This window comes from Plasmodium malariae, assembly GCF_900090045.1.
Source record: "Plasmodium malariae genome assembly, chromosome: 6".
NCBI classification, from domain to species: Eukaryota; Apicomplexa; class Aconoidasida; order Haemosporida; family Plasmodiidae; genus Plasmodium; species Plasmodium malariae.
In genome coordinates, this window is record NC_041780.1 from 302,432 (window position 1) to 326,377 (window position 23,946).

The 23,946-nt window shown below is 27.8% G+C and overlaps 5 protein-coding genes across 5 annotated transcripts; 3 read left to right on the forward strand and 2 right to left on the reverse strand.

Moving 5' to 3' along the window:
• Positions 1–1,520: 1,520 nt before the first annotated feature.
• Positions 1,521–3,902, forward strand: PmUG01_06015200 (conserved Plasmodium protein, unknown function; the record flags this gene model as incomplete). The annotated part of the gene is made up of 7 exons (XM_029003718.1): positions 1,521–1,606; positions 1,833–2,051; positions 2,346–2,402; positions 2,530–2,877; positions 2,996–3,072; positions 3,361–3,635; positions 3,768–3,902. The coding sequence occupies 7 exons, from the start codon at positions 1,521–1,523 to the stop codon at positions 3,900–3,902; spliced, it is 1,197 nt and encodes a 398-aa protein (XP_028859809.1).
• Positions 3,903–4,202: 300 nt separating this feature from the next.
• AsnRS (asparagine--tRNA ligase, putative) lies at positions 4,203–6,711 on the reverse strand (the record flags this gene model as incomplete). The annotated part of the gene is made up of 2 exons (XM_029003719.1): positions 4,203–6,043; positions 6,435–6,711. 2 exons carry the CDS (start codon positions 6,709–6,711, stop codon positions 4,203–4,205), a joined length of 2,118 nt encoding a protein of 705 aa, XP_028859810.1.
• Positions 6,712–7,602: 891 nt separating this feature from the next.
• Positions 7,603–8,796, reverse strand: PmUG01_06015400 (conserved Plasmodium protein, unknown function; the record flags this gene model as incomplete). Its single annotated transcript, XM_029003720.1, has 1 exon — positions 7,603–8,796. One exon carries the CDS (start codon positions 8,794–8,796, stop codon positions 7,603–7,605), a length of 1,194 nt encoding a protein of 397 aa, XP_028859811.1.
• Positions 8,797–12,047: 3,251 nt separating this feature from the next.
• RNAPI (RNA polymerase I, putative) lies at positions 12,048–21,202 on the forward strand (the record flags this gene model as incomplete). The annotated part of the gene is made up of 3 exons (XM_029003721.1): positions 12,048–20,466; positions 20,685–20,801; positions 21,102–21,202. 3 exons carry the CDS (start codon positions 12,048–12,050, stop codon positions 21,200–21,202), a joined length of 8,637 nt encoding a protein of 2,878 aa, XP_028859812.1.
• Positions 21,203–22,746: 1,544 nt separating this feature from the next.
• PmUG01_06015600 (conserved Plasmodium protein, unknown function) lies at positions 22,747–23,534 on the forward strand (the record flags this gene model as incomplete). The annotated part of the gene is made up of 2 exons (XM_029003723.1): positions 22,747–22,971; positions 23,295–23,534. The coding sequence occupies 2 exons, from the start codon at positions 22,747–22,749 to the stop codon at positions 23,532–23,534; spliced, it is 465 nt and encodes a 154-aa protein (XP_028859813.1).
• Between the last annotated feature and the right edge of the window lie 412 nt (positions 23,535–23,946).

Here is a 23,946-nt window from a genome sequence, read left to right on the forward strand (position 1 = left end):
AGAAATAGTGTATAAAAAAATATCTGAATATTACATGAATAATGCATGAAAAACACATGAAAAATTCGTATATACATGAACATATTCTTTCCGCTCTCCCTGTCACCTACATTATTCTTTTGTTTTTTTGTTTTTGAGCAAAAAAATGCATTTTGAATGAAGTTGCTCATTACGTCCATATTATTACCCTTCTAATTCTTTATATCCCCCCATACATACATATATACACACATATATACACACATATATACATACATATATACATACATATATACATACATATATACATACATATATACATACATATACACATACATATACACATACATACATACATACACACACACACACACGCAAAGTGTACATGTAAAAGAATATACATAAGCCTATGAACAATAAGACAGGTTAGAGTTATGCCTTCATTTAGAAATGTATTTCTTTTCTTTTTTTTTTTTTTTTTTTTAAAGTAACCCTCTTTTCCTCTCTACGTTTTTATAAAATTTAGGAACACTTCTTCGAAAAAATTAGTATAACGAAAAGTAAGGAAGGACTGCATTAAATTATTTGCCATTTCATTGTTATAAAACTGTTATAAGGTTTTTCTTTTTCTTTTTTTTTTTTTTTTTTTGTATGTGTAATATCGGTTTAACCTGAAACAACAAAAAATTGGTATCTTCCCATAGCCCTACTTTTTAGTTTATGAAATAAGAAAAATGGGGAAACACTTAATTTTGAGAATTTTCAAAGAGTTGTTTCAATAATAATAAAAAAGATAAAATAAAATGGAGGAAAATGAAGTATACAAAGTAAACAAAATAAAGTAAATAAGGTAAAGCAAGTATTTCCCTGTTTAGGTTTTTTCCTTTTCTTAGTAATTATTTTTTTATATTAATATTTCAAAAAAACGGCGAAAATTTTGTTATGATATATATTAACACAAAGTACGTACACCACCAGAGCCGCGTATATAATATGAAGAAGTAAACATGCATAGATATATGTATGTTCGTTCTTTTCCTTAAACAGATTTGCAAATTTTTTTATTAAAATTCTTTTTCTTTTTTTCTTTTTTAAAATAAAGGGTTGAAAATGTACTTGCACGTTTAAAATTTTTTTTGCCCATTTTGTTCATTTTGTCCATTTTGCCCATTTTGTCCATTTTGCCCATTTTGTCCATTTTGCCCATTTTGTCCATTTTGACCATTTTGTCCATTTTGACCATTTTGCCCATTTTGACCATTTTGCCCATTTTTCCCATTTTTTGCCATTTTTGTTCTTTTTTTGCTTCTCTGTTCCGTCATTGTTATCTTTCTGTTTTAATGAAAGTTTGTTGTTGTTATATTTTACTAATCATCTAATTATTACTTATTTTATTTTTTTTTTTTCCCCTCTCTATATATGTACATATATATATGAATATATATACATTTATGAATACATACATATATGTATGTACTAAACAAGTTTAAAAAACATTTGTTGCCTTTTTTTTATCACTTGAAAAACGTTAAGAAAGAAAGATGAACCCTTATATAGATCCTTCATTAGTTTTTGCAAATATAGATGAAGATTCCGTTAAGGAAACCAGCAATTTTTTAAATAAAAAGTAAACAAAGAAAAATTTATTCTTCTCCGAATAAGTTTAAGCAGCGTATTAAGCAGCTTACTACATAATATGACTACTACTTTTTTTTTATTATAATTTCTGGGGATGAATGTTTCAAGAGCTATTTGCGTGTAATTGCTGTACTACACATCATATATATATATATATATATATATATACATATAAGCATGCGTCTATATATACACACTACGCACATTCTCTATAGCGAAACTTTAGACAATTACCTTAGCTTTTACTCGTCACAACACATGTATTGTGAGCCATTGAGCGAAAGTATAAATAACCTAAAAAACAATATAGAACTGAATAATGAACATAATTTCATGGAGTCAGAAGTTTTAAATAAAAATGAATTTTATGATATTAGTGATAATGTTTTCAGCAATCTGGGAAGAAGTCATTTGAGCAGTTTGAACTCTTTAGAGTAATACCCTTTATTTCAGTTTTTGATTCCCCATCATTTTTGAGCGTATATTTTGGGTTTACTTTTATGTTTGCAACTATGCTTACAACTGTGCTTACACTTTTGCATGTTTTCCATAAAAAGATTGCAATCCAAAAGATACCTACATCAACGTAGTTGTGTTTAAAGAAGCGTAATACTAACAGTACACGTCTTATCTTGTCGTATCTTGTCGTATCTTGTCATATTTTATTTTATGTTTTCTTTTTTTTTATTATCTTTTTCTATATTTATACGTCCCCCCCCCTTCGAAAGGAGCGAAAACGGAAATACTACATCCGAAAATGTTCTTGAATATGTTCAGGATTTCAAGTAATATTATTTTACCAGTTTAATCATCCCTTCATCATTTATTCTCGACCTTATATATATGTTCATAACACTTACCCCACTCCTTCCCCTTTTTGGTAAATAATCAATTTTTAAATTTATTCTCTAGTTTAAGGCACAGTGCACAGTATTACGAAATTGAAAATATGAAAAGTTTTGAAAATAATGAAAGAGCAAAATTGCCTAATTCAAGGGTTACTCAAATTGTTGAGGGCAAAAAAGAAGGGGGAGCAGCAAAAGAAGAGGTACTAGCAGAAGATGAGGTACTAGCAGAAGATGAGGCATTAGCAAAAGATGAGGCATTAGCAAAAGATGAAGCACTAGCAGAAGATGAGGCATTAGCAAAAGATGAAGCACTAGCAGAAGATGAGGCACTAGCAGAAGAAGAGGTAGAAGCGAAGGAATGTTCCAAAATTAAAGAAATAGATTTAACATTTCAAAATCAGAATAATTTCAGGTACATATATATGAACATAATTTTTTTTTTTTTTTTTTTTTTTTCACTTTCCCTTTCATTCGAAATGGCAAAAAAAAAAAAAAAAAAATACATTTTTACTTTTATATTAATTATACAGTTGTTCAAATGAAGATGAAAATAAAAAATACAATTCGTCCTCAAGTGAATCCCTTAACTTTCCCTTAAGTTGCCAGCGTATAAAATAAGATCGTAAAAAATTAGCTTTTACATATAATTTTTGAAGTGTATAGTTCATACATATTTTAAAATTTCGCCCTGAGTAGTTAAATGTGCACAGGCACTTGCAAACGCAGAAATATGTATACTAGTAAATATTCTTATGTACACATATACATTTATGTGTTTACATTTTTACGCGATTACACTTTTAAGCGATTACACATTTACTTCTTTACTTATTTACATCTCTACTTCTTTACTTTTTTACCTAATTACTTATTTTTTCCCTTTTGTACGAACCAGCCGAAAATAGCGATATGATGTATGACGAATGTGCCTTAACAAACGACTTTTTTGAAACAATTGAAAATATAAATACCAAGGTTTTTGAAAAATATAACAATTTAAAAGACGTATCTGAGAATTTAATTGACATCATAAATAGAGCAGACTTTGAGAAAAGGATTAATAATTTACTAAATTTAAATGATAAAAATTCTCACCTCATTGACAAATTTAAGAAAAAAAGCGAAGATTGTATTCGTCAATGCCGCAAATTCGAAACGACGTCCGAAAATGTAAGAGAATTGCTCAAATTTTGCAATATATGTACATGTGAACATATGCATATACATATATATATATATATATATATATATTATTTAGCTGATTCGTTCATGTTTTTTTTTTTTTTTATTCATCCTTTATAGCTAGTTGGTGAATGTATTAACACATTGGCAAACAGCAGCATATGCTATGCTGAGTGGGTCTATTTGCATTCCTGTAAGGTTGACCCAGTTGACAAAGTCTTAGATGAAATAAAATTATTTATTCAAACAAGCTAAACAGAGAGCAAAAAATGTTAATAAATAATTGTTTCAATTCGACACAAATATATATGCACATGCACGTGTACATGCAAACATGTACACATTTCACTTAAAAAAAAAAAAAAAGTTCCCTTTTTAGGATATGCACAATTTTTGGAAGTTAAGAGTTTGACTCATGTAAATTCGTACAAATGTACATATACATAAACACAGACATATGCATATGTATATATATATGTATACATGTATGTATATGCATGTATTAAATTTTTTTTTTTTTTTTTTAAAAAAAAATCTCGTTCTCTTGTACATGTACTACATGAAAAGCGAATTTGGGCACCTGGGAAAAGGAACAATATCTCGTATATTATTAATTGAAGAAATAAACATAATTAATCTATCAATACCTAACCCAAAACCTGAATGAGGAATATTTCCATATTTCCTTAGTTCTAAATAAGGGTCATATAACGCGATATTTAATTTTTTATTTTGCATTTGCTGCTTTAAAGTATTCAAATGAATTTCTCTTTCAGAGCCTCCTACAATTTCACCAACATCAGGAAAAATTATATCCATACAAGACACCGTTCTTTTATCTTCATTTAATTTCATATAAAAGGGCTTAATATCATATGGATAATTTATTATAACTACAGGAGATTTAAAATATACATTTGTCAAAAATTTTTGCTCTTCAAAAGATAAGTCGTTACCACATGATGATAAATTAGATAGTCGATTTTCCTTTTTGACAATATGTACTGCTTCATCATATGTAATTACAACAAATTTTTTGTTTAAAATGTCTTCTAACTTCTTTTTTATATTTTTATCATGATTTTCATTTAAGTATTCTATATCATCAGATTTATATAAAGCAAACTTAATCATCTCTTTTATATACTCTTCGGATAATGAAATAATATTATTTAAATTAGAAAATGCTAGTTCTACTTCTAGCATTAAGAATTCATTTAAATGTCTAAAGGTATTTGAGTTTTCCGCTCTAAATGACTGATTAATTGTGAATACATCTCCCATAGAACAACACAGACATTCTAATGTTAGTTGACTGGACACATTTAAGAAACATGGTTTCTTAAAAAAATCTTTTTCAAAAATTTTGTTTTCACGATAATTTTGATGATGCAGAGGATGAGAAGGAGAAGGATGATACTCTTCTTCATTTGTATTGTTACATATAGTTTGTGGTGCTCTCCTTATTTCGTTATCCTCTTTTTTTTCCTCTTTACTCTCTCCATTTAACAGGGTGGTTGCGTAAAATAATTTCCCTCCCCCTTCACAGTCATTACTTGTTAAAATAGGCGTATTAATATATGTACAGTTTTTTTTTCTAAAATAGTTAAACGTTTCAACAATTATATCAGATTTTAATCTGAATATGCTACTATACAATTTTGTCCTTGCCCTTAAATGAGGGAAATTCCTTAGGTATTTTTTGGTGTGATATTTTTTTGATATCATATAGTAGTCTGCCTTATATTTGCATCGTTGTGTGCATTGGCCTTTTTCACTATTTTCAACAAAACTGCTATCACTGGGGCTCTTTTTTTGTTGGCTGCCTTTTATATATGCGCTTCTAACGTTTGGCTTGTCATCCGTCTTACTCCTACCATTGTGTACTTTTTCATTGCTTTCGTTCTCACCATTTTCGTTCTCACCATTTTCGTTCTCACCATTTTCGTTCTCACCATTTTCGTTCTCACCATTTTCGTTCTCACCATTTTTGTTCTCACCATTTTCGTCCTCACTATTTTTGTCCTCACTATTTTGGTTATAGTTGTTTTCCTTTTCGTTTATTTGCTTGAACAGTTTTACATAATGTTCTTTTGATGAGTCATATACGCACAATTCTACTTTCTGCTTTTTCCCTATGGAATACTTCAGTTCGCCTAAGCATTCTATAGCATCATCTGTTGATGTTTTTAAAACTTCTTCATAATTTGAAATACTTGCATCAATTACCACTTGCAAGTTTTTAAAATAGGAACCATCATTGATATCAATAAAAACAAAGCGATTTTTTCCAACAGTTCTAACTGATTTAATCCATCCGTATATTTTGAAATACCCCCGTATTTCAGTGTCGTTGAATTCTATTTTAAACAGGTCTTTTATTTTTGTTCTCTCAACTGAGGAAACGGAACAGCAAAAAACAAAAAAAAAAAAACAAAAAAAAAAATTATGTACGTTCATAAAATTAGGAAATTAAGAGTTGCCGAGCACAACATTTACACACACATGACATACGTAACATGTAATGGCTAGCTGCTTATAATGGTACAAAATGGAGTTTTTTTTTTCTTTTTTTTTTATTCATTTATTTTATTCATTTATTTTATTCATTTATTTTATTCATTTATTTTATTCATTTATTTTATTCATTTATTTAATTTATTTACTTATTTATTTTATTTATTTATTTTATTTATTTATAATTATTGTTTTTAATTAATTTATTTTTTCCTTTATGTTCGCTTTATTGTTGTCCGTCTTTACTATTTCTCGAACAAAACAGGTAACACTTAACCCTAGGTTTATGAAAGAAAAAGCTGCTATTTAAGCCCCTGTTAAATGTAGATATCATTTTAACGTTATTCTTTAAAAAAAATGAGTTGCTCATAAACTTTCTGCTTATTTTCCATCCCTTGAACATTAACTTACATTTCCTGAACAAGTCATGTGATAAGCTTTTCTTATTTTTTATTATTGTTTTGTTTTTTTTAATACATTTGGCTAGTAAAGTTAAAAGTGCGATTAAATGGATTAAATGAATTATATAGATCAAAGGAATTCTCATTAAAAAAGTAGCATAAATGAGAAATATGCAAAGTTAAAAAAGGAAGTGCTTTATTATGTTACATATCGATTATTTAATTATAATTCAATTTTGTAATTTTATAGGCATATTTTACTATCTTTTTTTTAATTTTTTTACATTTTTTGTTAGAGAATTTTGCCTCATTGTTCCGCTTGAACATGTCATACGTTTTATTCTTATTTTTGTAAATTATACATACAATTGGGCAAAAAAAAAAAAAAAAATAAAAATAAAAATAAAAATTACTAAATAAATAAATAAATAAAAAATAATAAATTAAAAAAGATATTTTATTCTAAAATTATTTCTGGTTTACCTAAACAGTTATTTGCATGTATGCACGTAAGTTACTGTTTACTTTTAATAATAGGAGGTAATTTATTAAACACATATGAACAGATTAAAAGAGGATAAACAACATAAAAAAAAATAAAATAAAATAATAAACAAAAAACAAATGCATATTTGTTTCCATTTGGGAGAAGAAACATGTACAGTTTTAAAAATAAGTTCTTTTTTTTTTTTTTTTTTTTTTCTTTACACGTATGAAAAAACAGTTTATTCAACAAAATACATAAAATGTATGGCAAATATGTATGCAAAATTTGCTACAAAAAATGTGGTAAAAGATACGCTAAAAGATGCATCAAAAGCACCAAAAAATACAAAGGGGGGAAATAATGGCAGAAACAAAACAAAAGCATAAGAAAAAGTACAACAGAACAGGAAAGAATAATTAAAAATGGAAAGATACACATGTGTACACGTTCGTATAAACATATATATATATTAATGCAGATAAATGTATATAGGTCATTCCACACACACACACACACACACACACGTGTGCATGCGAAACCACGTGTAACGCTATGAAACAAAATTGTCAGGCATCGCATAAGGTGAAAACACCCTATAAATTTTTCTTGAGAGAGCTTTACCTAACTTTCTATCCCCGTAGGAGGAGCTTACAACTAAATCTTTTAAGCACTCTTCATCATTTATTTTTTTAAAATGCATAATCAAATCAAAGGGTGTACTGAACACTTCAGCTATTTTTATGGAAATGTCTTCAGATATACCGCTTATTTGCATTAACTGAGATGTCCATGTAGAATAATTTTTATTTTCATTATGGTTAGTATTTTTCAAATTATTCTTCATACCTGTTGGTTTAACTTTGAAAAAGGAATTCAGTTTTCTTATTTTCGATTGATACAAATATTTACAACATTTAAATATATATTTATGTAAATTAATGGTGTTTTCCATTTCTACTGCATCCACATGATAACGTATTAGTAATGCCGCAATGAGGCTATCGAAATCTTTATTATTAATTATTATATCTTCATTCTTATTTTTCTTTTGCATTTTTTTATTTTGCTCATTATAATCTGTTCTATTTAAAATTTCTCGAATACCAATAAATATACATAGAATTCTTACATTTATGTACTCTTTTTGTAACTTTTCTATTTTAAAAAATATGTTTTCCTTTTCATTATTGTATTGATACTCTAAATAATTTTCATCAATAATTAATAATATTAAAGCGAGAAAGGAATATTTCTCATCAAATTTAGTGAGGTCTTCTTCTGAACAAGTGATATCGTTGTTTTCATAAGGGCCTAGGCCATTATTATTATACTTATTATTCCATTTATTACCGATGTTGCAATTGCTGCTACTATTACAATTGCTGCTACTATTACAATTGCTGCTACTATTACAATTGCTGCTACTATTACAATTGCTGCTTCTATTACAATTGTTAGTAATACTACGATTACTGCTATTGTTGCAAATATTATTAATAATTTCTTTTCTCTTTTCGTTAATCAACGCGAAGTGGGATTTATACGGATAATTTGTATAAATAAAACACGTGTTGTCAAAAAAGGTTGGATGTTCATCTATTTCAAAATTTTCAAAATTTAGCATTTCGCTGTATTTTGTATCGTTCTTATCATTCTCTTCCTCATTTTTTAAAAACAATTTTAAAGCCTCGTAAATTTTGCTTCCTTTTAAGTCCTCACTAAAAATTATTTTTATCTTTTCCATTTGGAAATAATCAGTCTTTTTTTTTTTTTTTTTTTTAAAAAGAAAAGGCTAATTTTTTGTTTTGTTTTTCTTATTTTCTCATTTGTGATAGACAGATGGAGGAGAAGTGATATTATTTTTTAATAAATTTGGCAGGTAAATATGAATGTGTTTCCTTTTTTTTTTCACTTTTTTGTGCTCTTTTTTTTTCCAACTTTTTTTGCAATTTTACTTTTTATTTGTGAAGCAAAATGTTCAGATAACACATTGTCAAAAAAAAAAAAAAATAAAATAAAATAAAATAAATATAAGTAGTGTATATATATATGTACATATACTTAAAACATAATTTAAGGGGTACCTTTTTTTGAACAATGTTGCAAAATAAAACAGTAAATGTTCGATGTGTTTAACGTACCAAGTGTAGCAACATTTTAATAATACAATTATTACGTCCAATTTATGAACTTGTGTGCTAATGTTTCTCTTTAGCAAAAACCAGCAGCATAATAGTGCAAAAAAAAAAAAATAAAATAAAATAATAAATAAACACACAAGCAGATAACAAACAGATAAACAAACAGATAACAAACAGATAACAAACAGATAACAAACAGATAACAAACAGATAAACAAACAGATAAGCAAATACTCAAATGCACATACGAACAAATATGCGAGTGCATACATAGCATTTTCAAAGCTATGTATTACATTTTTTTGGGAAAAGTGTTACATTTGTGCTACGCCAAGGTGTGCAGTCATATTATGCTTTTTTCTCATTCATCCATGTAATAATTGCTCTTTTCATTTTTCCTTCTATGGCATATTATTTCACGTATTAAATGAAGCATTGCGTTTGTACCTAGGTACGTATTGTATATATGAATATATATAAATATGTGCACATCCATATATATTCATATACTACATTAACGTTAAAGAACATTCATTGTAGCTACAAAAAAAAAAAAGAAAAAAAAGAAAAAAAAGAAAAAAAAAAGAATGAATGAACAAACGACATGATTTGTTCCCCTCTTAACATATTTGCTACATCCTATAAAATTAATATTTGAAAGTTTCTCCTTATCGACACACACAGTAATATTTAAAAAGTGCTTATTATATATAAACAACAACTGCGTTAGCTGCTTTCATTTTATAATCGTGTACAATTCTTATGCTACGAAAAAATAAAAAGGGCCAATGGTAGACACTGCAGCATATTTTCATTCAACTTTCAATGGGATTAAAAGGAAAATGGTGGAGAGTCGAAAAAGGTATATATTCATTTGATTCAGCAGGGCGTATGCATGCATACATACATACATACATGCGTGTATATATATATATATATTTATGTCTGTATACATAAATATGTATATACTTAAAACGTGTACGTAATAATATAAATGTATTTCCACTCAAATTAACAAAAAACAGATCTACTTTCAAATGAAGTTATCCTCAATAAGATATTGTAAAACAATGATAAATGTGTATTTTATTAAAAAAGGGTGCTACCACATGGTGGTTTATATATTTATGTACGTGTATGTATCTATATTTTTTTTTTTTTTTTTTTGGCTGATTGCTAATTCTTTCATTTGTACTAGCTTACTAAAAAGAAAACTCTAAAATTTTTTTGTAATCATATATTTTAGCATATATTATGACTAAACGAAATACATTTAGCAGCGCTCAAATATTATGAATTATCTTTTTTATTTCACCAATTTAGTTATATATATATGTATATATATTTTTTTTTTTTTCTTTTTAGTTTATTCGAAAATATTGGCTCCCTTATCCTCTCTCAAAAATATAGAGGTTAGACGTTATATATATGTATGGCTCGAAATTGGAACTATTGCTTTGAATGGAAAAAAAAAAAAAAAAAAAAAAAAAAAAAAGGAAAAAAGGAAATAGGAGGTACCAAATAGAAAGTAGTAAAAAAATTAACTAAATGTACAAATGCATTAATTAAAAATACCATAAACCTTCTGAATACTTTAAATGAAGAAGAGTTCTTGACAGTATTTAAAATTAATTTTATGAAAGAACAGGTGTTCTTGTTTTATGCACAACAAAAAAGTGTATAGAAAAAAAAAAAAAAGTGAAGCTGAATTTTATATATTTTGCGTTACAGGAATTTTTGTTTTTTTTGCATGTTTATATTTTTGTTTTATTGTTATTACATTTTTGTACATATAAGGAAATGTATACATATATGTAAGTATAATTTAATGAACAGATGTACATAATATATGCATATATATAAATACTGATGTTCCAATTACGATTTTGTTGACGAGCTCCTGGTTAATTGGAAGGCCAACGTGTTCAATCTCGTGGCTTATATATAATTATTTTTACGTTATATATACATATATATATACGTTGTTTAATTTTTTTTTCTCTCCCCCCCTTTTTTATATTTATTTCCTTATTAACTATAGCAAAAGTAGAATTAATATGTTAATATTTGCTTAGTCTTTATTTCGTTTATTTTTATTTTAATAATTTTGTTTTATTTTAATAATTTTGCTTTATTTTGATATATTTTGATATATTTTGCTTTATTTTGATATATTTTGATATATTTTGCTTTATTTTGATATATTTTGATATGTTTTGATATATTTTGATATGTTTTGATATATTTTGTTTTAATTTTATATTTCATAGAAAAAAAAAAAAAAGAAAAAAAGGAACATTATATTTATAGGAACTTTTACGTGATATCAGTGTTCGAACAGTTACGTACAAATGCAGGACTAAGTATGCTTCATCAATTTTACAAATATATGGACATGAGTATATATATATGTATGTATAACATAAAGCACCATACATATGTACATTTATAGTTTATATACAAATGCATATGTACGTTTTTGTACAATTTTGTACGATTTTGTACGATTTTGTACGATTTTGTAACGATTTTGTACGATTTTGTACGATTTTGTACGTTTCTTTTTTTTTTTACTTAATTTTTTCAGTAAATTTTGAAAAAACGTAATGACTGTCAAGATGAAATTTTCTCTTTAAATTTTATAAAGGAGCAAAAAGAAAAAATTAACGAATAAGCAAACGAGTGAAGAAGCGAATCGAGAAGAAGAGTTCGCAACCCACTGATAGTGGAGTACGAACAAGGTAGCCTCGAACGCCGGACGGTACCGCGTGTAGCGTGAAAGGTTAGAGGATACAGTTCAAAGTGTAGAGGAAGCGGTGGAAAGGAATTTTGCTCTTTTAAGTTGTTCGTCAAGATGATTCAAGATATAAACAAAGTCATCTGCTCCGAAATAAAGAGTGTGGAGCTAGATATACTAAGCAGCCAGGAGCTGAAAAATATTTCGTTTGGTAAGTTTGAGAATCAATTGTATGATTATGAAAAAGGGGGAAAAGGAGGAGTGGTAAATACATTACGATATGATCCGAGATATGGTACAGTGGACAGTAAACAAATTTGTTCCGTTTGTTATGAAAAACATGATAACTGTTTTGGTCATATAGGTCATATAGATTTTGCATTACCTGTATTTAATCCATTATTTTATAAAGATTTACATGAACTATTAGGTTTAGTTTGTTTTAATTGTTATAGTTTTTGTTATTCCGAGGATATAATATTTTTACTAAAACACATTTTTCAGTTAAAGGCATTAAATGAAATTGAAAGTACGAATAAATTTGTGTGCAAAAAAAATAGCAATTTTACATATATAATAGATGAAATAGATAGACTATACAAAAAAATATGCAAAGATTCAAGTATATCTATGGAGGATATTGCTGAAACGATATGTCAGGATTATGTAAAAAGTAAAGAAAAGAAAGGAAATCATGGCGATGAAGGCGGTAGTGCTGTTGCTGATGATGATAATAATGATGATGATGGTGATGATGATTATGATAATAAGAAAGAACAAATAGTGAGTAAATTATTCAACGGAATAGACGAAACGAAGGAGGAAGAGGGAAGGGGACAAATGGGCAAATACCATGTGAAGAAAGAAGAAGAAGAAGAAGAAGGAGTAGCAGAGGAGGAGGTAGACATTAACATGTTAAAGGAAAAAATTCGAAAATATAAATTTGATCCGAATAAATTAGCTTTCCAGGCTAATTATAATTATGAGGAGTATCTTATTTTGAATAAAATGATCAAAATCTGTATGAAGAAAAGATCAAGATGCGCAAATTGTAAATTTCATAAAAGCATAACAGTAAAAATGTCGACTAATAAAGACACTATAGATTTTGTAGGAATTCATTCTAATAGTACCTTTTTTAGAAAATACATGTTTAAGAAGGAAAAAATTGAAGAGGACAATTTGGACTTAAATGAACATGCGGGGGGAGATGCAGAGGAGGAAGGATTGGAAGGGATGGAAGGAGTGGAAGGATTGGAAGGAGTGGAAGGATTGGAAGGAGTGGAAGGATTGGAAGGATTGGAAGGATTGGAAGGAGTGGAAGGATTGGAAGGAGTGGAAGGAGTGGAAGGAGTTAACGAAGCGAAGGAAACTTTTGAAAAGAAGAATAAACAAATTTTCAATAACAGTTATGGGGGAAAATCATCTAGAGATAACAAAAAAAGTGTTGCAAACAAAACAGGTATAAACGAATTTACACAATTGACTGATGCGTATAATAAGCTTAAGGCAAAGGAAAAGTGCACTGTTCGCCTATTCAGTTTTCAAATTGTAGATATATTGAAAAAAATATTTGTAAAAAGAAATAAAGAAGCTTTAGATTTATTATACCCATTTACAAAAAAGAATGGGTATAAAGTTTTTTTTTTATATAATATGGGAATTAGTGCAAATAGGTTCCGACTGATATATAGAGGAGTACATAAAAGAATGAAGATGATAAGGAATTTGTATAGATTTAATAGTTATGTAATATTATGTATAAATGCTAAAAAAGAAATAAATTTTGATAATATATTAGAAAATAATAAAAAGGAATTAGGTTTATATAAAAGTATATTTAATTTTTTTTCCTTAAAATTTAGATATAAATTAAATTCAGAATTGATGGATAATGATACAGATATTACCAAGTCTGATTTCTTAAAACATTATTCATTATTTTATAGAAATAAAAGTTCATATATAAATGTGCTTTTTACAAATTTACAAATAGCAGTAAATACATTTTATGATAGTACAATAGCACAAAAAACTCGTAATAAAAATATTTCAAATATAGGTTTAAGAGAAATATTAGATAAAAAAGAAGGTATTCTAAGAAAAAGTATTATGGGTAAAAGAGTAAATAATTGTGCTCGAACTGTTATTTCACCAGATACATTTATAGAAACCAATTACATTGGAGTTCCACTTGAATTTGCAAAAGCATTAACAATTGATGAACCTGTTACTGAACGAAATTTTGAATATTTAAGTAAATTAATAGAAAATGGCCCCGATATATATCCAGGTGCATTAAGTTATAAAGATACCAAGGGAAGAGTATTCAAATTACCTCATAATTATGAACAAAGATTATATATCCTAGATCTTATCAAAAAGTTTTACCAAAAAAATAACTATGGATTCATAACTGTACATAGGCATGCACGTGATGGAGATATAGTCATTATGAATAGACAACCGACATTACATAAATATTCTATCATGGCTCATTTTATCAAAGTTTTTGAAAAAGAAAAAGTGTTCAGATTAAATTATGTTAATTGTAGTTCATATAATGCTGATTTTGATGGAGATGAAATGAATTTACATTTATTACAAACCCCATTAGCTAGAGCAGAAGCTACTCATTTGATGAACTCAGACTTTTTATTTACTAATTTTAAAGATGGCTCACCATTGAGAGGGTTGACACAGGATTTTATTCTAGGTGGATTACATTTAACTTCATTGGAAACGTTCTTGAACTATGATGAATATTGTAACTTGCTGCAATGCTCGCTTAACTGTCTGCTTTCACAGAAGAACGCCTTTTTCTTTAAGCAGAAAAGAGGGGTAGCAAACTCCTTGGTAAATGGCTCGCGAAGTGGCAGTATGATTAACATCCACAGTGCGCATAATGACAAAGACGATATTGGAACCAAGCCACAAAATGGTCAAGATACACCTAAAAGATTCAGTGGAAACATTCTTAAACTGAACAATTACAGCTACCTAGACCCCTATGCAACTGTCTTAAATAGAACAACGTTCAGCATAGTTACAGAAGGACCGGCGATACTATTTCCAAAGAGATTATGGACGGGTAAGCAATTAATAACTAGTATATTGAAGACAATAATTGATAGAGTTGCTATAGAAACATATAACAGATATGGAGAGAACGAATTTATGAAAAATTATAAGGGAATAAATTATATAGCTAGTGCAAAAACTGCTGCTGATTTATGGTCCTTTGACCCAAATAATGAATGTGAAGTTATTATTAGAAATTCGGAACTACTGCAAGGGGTATTGGACAAACTACATTTTGGTGCTAGCTCGAATAGTTTTGTACATTTATGTTATGAACTATTTGGACCTAAAACTGCTGCTGTGATGCTTGATTGCTTTGGTCGTTTATTTATAAGCTTCTTACAAATGCGTGGTACAAGTTTAAGTCTGTATGATTTTATTTTAAAAAAAGAAGCTAAACAAGAAAAAACAAAAATTAAAAGAAGAATATCTTTTACAGGATTTTATTTACAAAATTTATTTGTTAATTCGATTGCAAAGTCCTTAAATGTGGATATTAATGATATGAATTTTTACAGTAAAAAAAATATATGCACAGGTCAGGAAAATAAAGATTTAGTTGTCAGTAATTTGTATGACTTGTACAGGAAAAAGGAGGAAATTATAAAAAATTGTGAACAAGTAAGGTCAAACAGGTTGGGACAAAATAGTTGTACAAATGAGAATGAGGAAAAAAGAAGAACACCATTAGAAGGGGGGAGAAATTTTAAAAGGAAAAAAATGATTCAAGATTGTAATGGTATATTTTTGTATGATAAGAATTCAGAAAATGCTGAGGTGAAGTACAGTTACACAGATACAGCAAATGACGATAGTGTTATACTAAAAACTGAACAGAGCATGGCCATAAATGAGGAACCTTATTTTATTGCTCTATTTAATAAAGAAATAGAGAGAATCTTTTTGCAAAGCGAGGATTATGATGTTGATGGTGAAAAGAGTTATATCAGTAGGGATAATGAAAAAGGATACAATAAAAATAGCACGTCGAAGACGGGAAAAACTGCTCAGTCCCTTATTGAGTGTGCACTTAAAAAGATTAATTCAGACATTTTAGAAAAGTACGTGAATAGTAGAAGCAGAAATGGAAGCAGTTTCAACGATTTGGATGCAGTTCCTTTGGAAGAGACGGACGAAGAGAAACACGCGTTTCTCCTGAATGTAGTAACTCATAGGTTATACAACGCGTTGAAGGAGCCATCATTTTTTAGGAGTTCCAATTTTAGAGGAGACAAAATAATGAGAGTAATTGAGAAGGTTCTTCACTTTTTAAAGGAAGCAGAATGCAATAAAAAACTAAAAGTGTACATACTATTTGAGCTTTTTCAAAATAAAAATATTCTAAAGTATTTCCCTTCACTTGTTAATTATGTATATAATTTTGAATACCATTTGAGTGATAAAGAGATATGGAAGACTGTTCTGAAAAATGTATTATCAAAGGAAGCGGGGGAACTGGATGAAGAAGAGGAGGGGAAGGGTTGCTATAATTCTCCTATTAAGGGAAGAAATGCATGCGATGAATTATACAAAGAACATCTTAAAAAAGAAACAAAAGAACATAAAATTAGAAGGATATGTAAAGAGTTTTATGAACATGTGCAGGAAAAAGGGAATCCTATGGATAATAATAACAATAGGTATTATGTAAATACAAATTTTAGCTACAATAGTAATGGGGAAATGATAAGTGATTGTAATTATGTCGGTGCAGATGCAGAGGGAATGTTAGATCATATGTATGATGAACATTTTTTAAAGAATTGTTTCATATCTAGTATGCCGTCCTTTATACTGAATGATGATATATGTAATTTGTCCTTTAATGGGAAAAATCATTATTATGAATATTATGTAAATAAGAAAGAAGTGGAAGAGGATTCTTATTTTAGATTTGATAATATGAGGGATATATATTACAAAACTGAGTATCTCATAAATACATATTTTCCTTTACAAAGGGATGAGTTTGATGGTTTAATTGACTCCTTATCTCAACCATATTTATGTCGTGTATCATCAAATACTAATAGTTTAATAAATATGAATAATTTGATAAATAAATTTTTGAATAACGGGTTTAGTAATATGATTTTTACTGGAGCAAAAGGAAGTAAAGTTAATTATTCGATGATATGTGGTATGTTAGATCAACAATATTTAGAAGGTAAAAGAGTACCTAGAATGAAATCAGGAAAAACACTTCCAAGTTTTCATAAATATGATTATGGAGCAAGAGCATGTGGATTAATTACAGATTGTTTTTTAGAAGGATTAAGACCACAAGAATATTTTTTTCATTGTATGTCAGGAAGAGAAGGATTAATAGACACAGCAGTGAAGACAGCCAAGTCAGGTTATATACAAAGGTGTTTAATAAAATGTATGGAATCAGTGATATTACATTATGATGGAACTGTTCGAAATGAAGATAATGCGATCGTTCAGTTTTTATATGGAGAAGATGGAATAGATCCGTCAAAAACTGCGTACTTAGATGTAACAAAAGATTTAATATACAATCATCAGTTATCATTTAGTAAATATATAAGTCATGGAATAAGTAAAAAAATTGTGCATAATGAGGAGTTATTTAAAATGTGTAATGGGGATAGTAATGATAATGGTAGTGGCAATGGTAGTGATAATGGTAGTGGCAATGGTAGTGGCAATGGTAGTGGCAATGGTAGTGATAATGGTAGTGATAATGATTATAATATTAGTCATAATAGCGATAGAACAAATGGCAGAAGAAAGAGACAACATGAAGAACCGCTGATAAGCACATATAATCCGTATACTTACATAGGTGCAATATCGGATAAATTTGAAGAAAAGATTAATAAATTTTTAATGAATGATATAAGTTTATTAAACAACTATGATGACTTACCAGAAAATTTTGACTTGCTTGCTTCTACTCTTATGAAATCAAAATATTATAATTCGTTATGTAGCCCAGGTGAATCTATAGGGATTTTAGTTGGACAGTCTTTTGGTGAACCGGCTACTCAAATGACTCTAAATACATTTCACTTAGCTGGTACAGAAAATGTAACAATGGGAATACCTAGATTGAAAGAAATTTTTCTAACTTCCAAAATCACATCAAAACCTATGATATATGTTCCTATTAAAATCGAATTAAATATAGATGATCCTGATAAAATGAAAAAATATATTACCAGTGTTGCTGATAAAATTTTAAGCTCTTACAAAAGTATACAACTGAGTGATGTTATATATGGCATAGGGGTGGAAAGAAAAATTATTCTAAAAGATAAAGAGAAAAATACGCAAGTGCATTCGATAAATTTGTCCAAACTTGAACATAGGAACAGTAATAATGAGTATATCTCCAGTAGGTACAATAATGAGTATGCCTTCAATGAGGACAGTCATCCCATTAATTGCAATTACAGTAATAAGAACTCATTTGAAGATGATTATTTGGATGTAGAAAAAATTATGAATGAGGTAAAAAAAACAAACTTAAATTTTGATCTAAATAAAGAATGGAATTATGAAATCATTATTCAATTTGAAAACCTTCATCATTTCTGTACTGTTAATAAACATATTACTATATCTTCTATACTTTATAAAGTGGTAAGTCTTCTTCTAACATCTGTACTTAGTAGAATAGCAGAATCCATGAGTGTACACAATTTATATTCAGTCAATGCTTTGAATCATGAATATTATGACGAGCTATTTGATTTCATTAGTAGCAAAATGAGTGAAGAGTTTAGTTACCTATATGATGAGATTGATTATAAAAATGATGAAGAACAAATAAATGCAAAACTAAAATTCATGTCCAAAGGTGAAGACGAACATAATGATACAGGTTATTTACGAAGTAGTACCAAATTTAAATCAAAAGAAAATTTTGATAGTTCAATAAAACCACAAAAGAATAAAGAATATTCTAATATGGATGAAGATAATATTTTCTATGTTGACACTATGAATGATAGGATGAATGATGATCAGTCCATTGAAGAGGAAAGCAATTTTTTAGCAGAAGAGAAGGGAACCACGTCCGAGGGTAATGTCGATGGACAGGGGGGGGAGGTGGATTCACGCAGTGAGAAAGGGGAAGAAGACACAGCCACCGAGGACGAGAGGGAGTACGACGAAAGTGAAGATGAAGAGGAGATCAGCAGTAGGGGGGGAGACGATAAAGCAAGTAGTGATGACGATGATAATGCAAGTAGTGATGACGAAATGGAAGAGAAGGAGCAAATAATAAACAAAGGGAAAAAGACACTAGAGAAACGTAATAAGGGAAAACTCGGAAGGGAGAAAAATCCCCCTAGATTGAGAAGAAGCAGTAGTAGTAGTAGTAGTAGTGGTGGTGGTAATAATAGTAGTAGGAATAGTAGTAAACGTACCAAGTTTGATAAAGAGAGCAAATGTAAACAGAGTCCTAGCGAATTTGCATATTCACAGGAAAACAGCTGCATAAGTAATAGAAGCTCAAGAAATGCTTCGAAGTCTTTGGAATTGTTGTACAACACCTCAACAACTGTAAATTCTCTTTCGTCTGAAGCAAGTGTTACACATAATATATTAGTAGATGAAAAATCAGATGAGTTCATTAATATGAAAGATAATAAAATGCATAATCATAAAAAAAGGCAAAATAATGAAGAAAATAAATTAAGAGAATATAAAAAAAGATCGAAGATAAAACGTAAAGAATTTTCAACAGTTGAATCAACGTCATTTGCTTCTTCTTTATCATCATTAGCATTATCAGGGGGATCTACACAAAGTGAAAGAATAAGTGAAGAGGAAGATACAGAAGCGGGAGATGACGACAGTGAGAAAGAAGAACATATTATTGCAAAAGATTTTTCAAAATATTCGTACGATTATAAAAATAACATCAACTTATCCAATTCTGAAAGTGAATATGAACAAGAAGAAGAACAGAACGATTTATCCAAAAATAATATTTATGAACCAAGATATGTTAAAAGCATTGTTGACAAAATAAAAAGTAGTTTACTTTGTTTTATAAAAAAAATTAGCTTCTCTCCTGTTACTTGGACCTTGAAACTTGAAATTTCGTGGGATATCAACTTTTTCCCATATTCAATAGATTTTTTAGAATCTGTAAAATACGACATTTCGAAAGAAATTTTATTCAAAATTAATGATTTAAATAATCCTAAAATATTAAAAGGAAAAGACATAACTCATAGTGGTCAAGAATATGAATTACAAATTGAAGGAAAAAACATTTATAAATTGTACAGTATTAAAGATAAATATATTGATAAAACAAAATTATACTGCAATGATATTTACGCAATTGTAAAAACTTATGGTATTGAAGCTGGAAGGTTATGTATAACGAAAGAGTTGAAAAAAGTTTTCGAGGCATACGGAATTTCAATCGATTTTAGGCATTTATCTTTTATTAGTGATTTTATGACCCATACAGGTAAAAATGGGGAAAAAAAAAAAAAAAAAAAAAAAAAAAAGCTCTAAATTGGACTTTCACCTTGCATGTTCATGCATTTTTGTGTACATATTGCACAAGTTAGAGAGAGGATATTTTTCAGAGTTTTCAGTGTTAGCTACATATGTGCATATGTGTGTATACGTGTGTGCATTTCCCCTTTGCATACAACTGTTACTCAATTGCTGCCTCTTTTATAGGTGACTTGAAGCCTTTTAACAGATATGGACTGGGCTGTTTTCGTAATGTTCTTCAGAAAATGAGTTATGAATGTGCAACCAACTTTTTAGAACAGGGTTGTGTACATAAGTCAATTGGTACGAGAAGAAATAAGATATGTTTTAAATACATACGGGGTTTTATATATATATATATATATATATATGTATGTGTGCATATTTTTATATATATGCATGTGTACTTACGCATAACAGAGTTTTCCTTTATTTGATATATGCTTAGCGCGTGATGCCCATCTTTTTTTTTTTCTTTTTTTAATATATATTTTTACGTACAGCGTTTATGTGTATGGAAGAGAAACATACGACACATACATAAATGTATTGTATACTCATAATGACTGTTTCTCTTTTTTTTTTTTTTTTTATTTTCCATAGATTACTTATCAACGGCTTCGAGCAGCTTATTTTTTGGAAAACCCATAAAAGTAGGGACCAATGTAGCTGATATAGTAGCATGTATTGGGGGAAGCAACTGATTACAAATGTAAATGGAAGGAAAAAAAAAAAAAAAAATGGATGGAGCAAATGAAGCGTTGCAGAAATGAAGGACATAAATATATGTTATCTGTAGCTTTCCCAATATTTTTATATATAAATTATTTGTTTATTTGTGTGCATGTCCATTCATCAGCCACTTATTCTTCCCCTTATATTTTATTTATATATTATCCATTCATATTTATTATTCATTCCTTGTTTATCACTTGTTTATCACTTGTTTATCACTTGTTTATCACTTGTTTATCACTTATCACTTGTTTATCACTTATCACTTGTTTGTCATTTGTTTATCACTTGTTTGTCATTTGTTTATCACTTGCATGCCACTTGTTTATTATTTATTTATTTTTTTTTAACATTTAACAGAAACTTATAAATAATAAACTCATATAAATAACATAAATTGATATATTGAAATATCATGTATGAATTAGCAAATTTGTCCCATACAATATATTAATGAATATTAATGAAAAATAAAAATTAAATAATTTTTCGCCAGTAATTTTAAAACTGTACGGGAAAAAACAGAAAAACATAAGAAAATTCATAAAATCCGAATAAAATGAAACGATTAAAAAAGGAAAGAGTTGAAATGAAAATTGAAAAAAATAAAAATGACAATAATAATATTATGTAAATTTATATAGCGAATTCTAATGGTAAGTGAAACAGTAATTGCTATTCAATTTATTTTATTACTCTTTTTTTTATGCACTAATTAATTATTCACGCTTAGATCGAAATCAATTTCTTTTTCATTATTTTTAAACCGCTAAAAACACTAGCAAACTTTGAATTCTTGAAAAAATCAAGGTATTAATTAATGAAGAGGCAAAAAAGATAATAATTTTTCTTTTTTTCTTTTTTTTTATTATAATATATTATACATGTGTTAGTGGAAAAGCATAACGAATCATCGCGGATATGTATTTTTCGTGAAAGTATTTAATGTTTTTTCACATACACAGATGTATATATTTATACATATATGTATATATATATATATGAACAAAGGTACATGTATATACATATTTTTTATATATATATTTTTTCTTTTGAACAGTTTACATACGTATTATATTTATACATGTATGCATAATATATAGTACATATTAGTGCTTTTCATGTTACCACAATTTCTACGCGTATTTCCTCTGATGCCCATTAACTTTTATGTAATTTTGAAATACATAGAAAATATAACTTTAAGGCCAATTAAATGACTAGAAGAAAAAAGAAAAATAATAATAAAATAAAATAAATTTCAACTCAAATTAAATAGAGAAGAAAATTTTTTATTACATATGCATAAATTAGAATATAAATATACAGTAAAATTTTCCGCTAATTGAAAAAAAAAAAAAGAAAAAAAAAAGGACATACATACTCTTTAATTTTTATAAAAAATATCCAATATAGGAGACCCATTCATATATATATGTATATATGTATAGATTGTGTGAATGGATGTGTGTATTATATTCTTTTTATTGAGCATAAATGATAGCACAAAAAAATGGCTAAAAAAGGATCTAGGAAAAATAAAAACAAAAATACTGAAAAAGAGGATGCATTAGAGGAGAATAAAGAAGACGATGTAGCAGGAGAAGACGATCAAAAGGAAGATACACGAGCGGATCATCAGAATGATTCAAAAGTCAGTGAAACGAAATATAACAAAAATATTATTGATCCTAAAATGTACAACAAATTTAAAGATGATGGAACCTTTTTAGAACAAGTTCGTAAAGAAAAAAAAAAAAAAGTTATGAAAAATAGCATTCTTATTCTATATATATATATATATATATATATATATATATATATATATATGTACGAAATAATAATAGTGGCATTACATGTATGTTTGTATTCTTTTTTTTTCTTTTATAACGTTATTGTAATGTGTTTCATTTTTATCTCATTGGATATATTTGATTGACTTGAACCTATCTATGTTTAGAGCACGTTCGATTAATGAATATATATAGTTTTTTGTTTTTTCCTTTTTTATTCTTTTTTTTCTTTTTTTTTTTTTTTTTTCTAATATTCTTTTCCGTCTAGGTGCTAGCACTACAAAAAAAAAAAAAAGTTAGAAAAATAAAAGAATCTGAAGCAACTGATTCTAAAAAGAAAAGAACAAAAAAAACAGATCAAGAAGAGGAAAAGGAGAAGCATTCTGAATCAGATGTTGAAGATGAACGAGAAATAGAAATAAAAAATGAATACATTGAAAAAATAAACAAAATGAAGGAAGAGGGCTTTTTTACGGATAAGGGAATAGGAGCAGGAATGGTGAAGTAAAAAAAAAAAAAAAAAAGAAAAAAAAAAAAAAAGAAAAATGGAATAGAAGACAAAATAGTAGTATTCTTTGATGTGGACATGTGTTCCTTTAAATTTAAAAAATGTATGAAAGCTAATATATAGAAGTTTTTTTTTATTTTTCGAATATGATTTATTAAGAGGTAATGTTTGGAAATTGCAAAATTTTATTTTCTACTTTTAAAGCATTATTTTGCAAAAGATTTTGTACGTTGTAAAACTATTTCATTACATGCTCGTGTATGTCTTTTCCTTTCATTCACATTTTCTGCTTTATTTTACGTTATTTTACTTTGTTATATTATTATTATATTTATTTTATTTTATTATTTTATTATCATTTTATCATTTTATCATTTTATTATTTTATAATATATATATATATTTTTTTTGT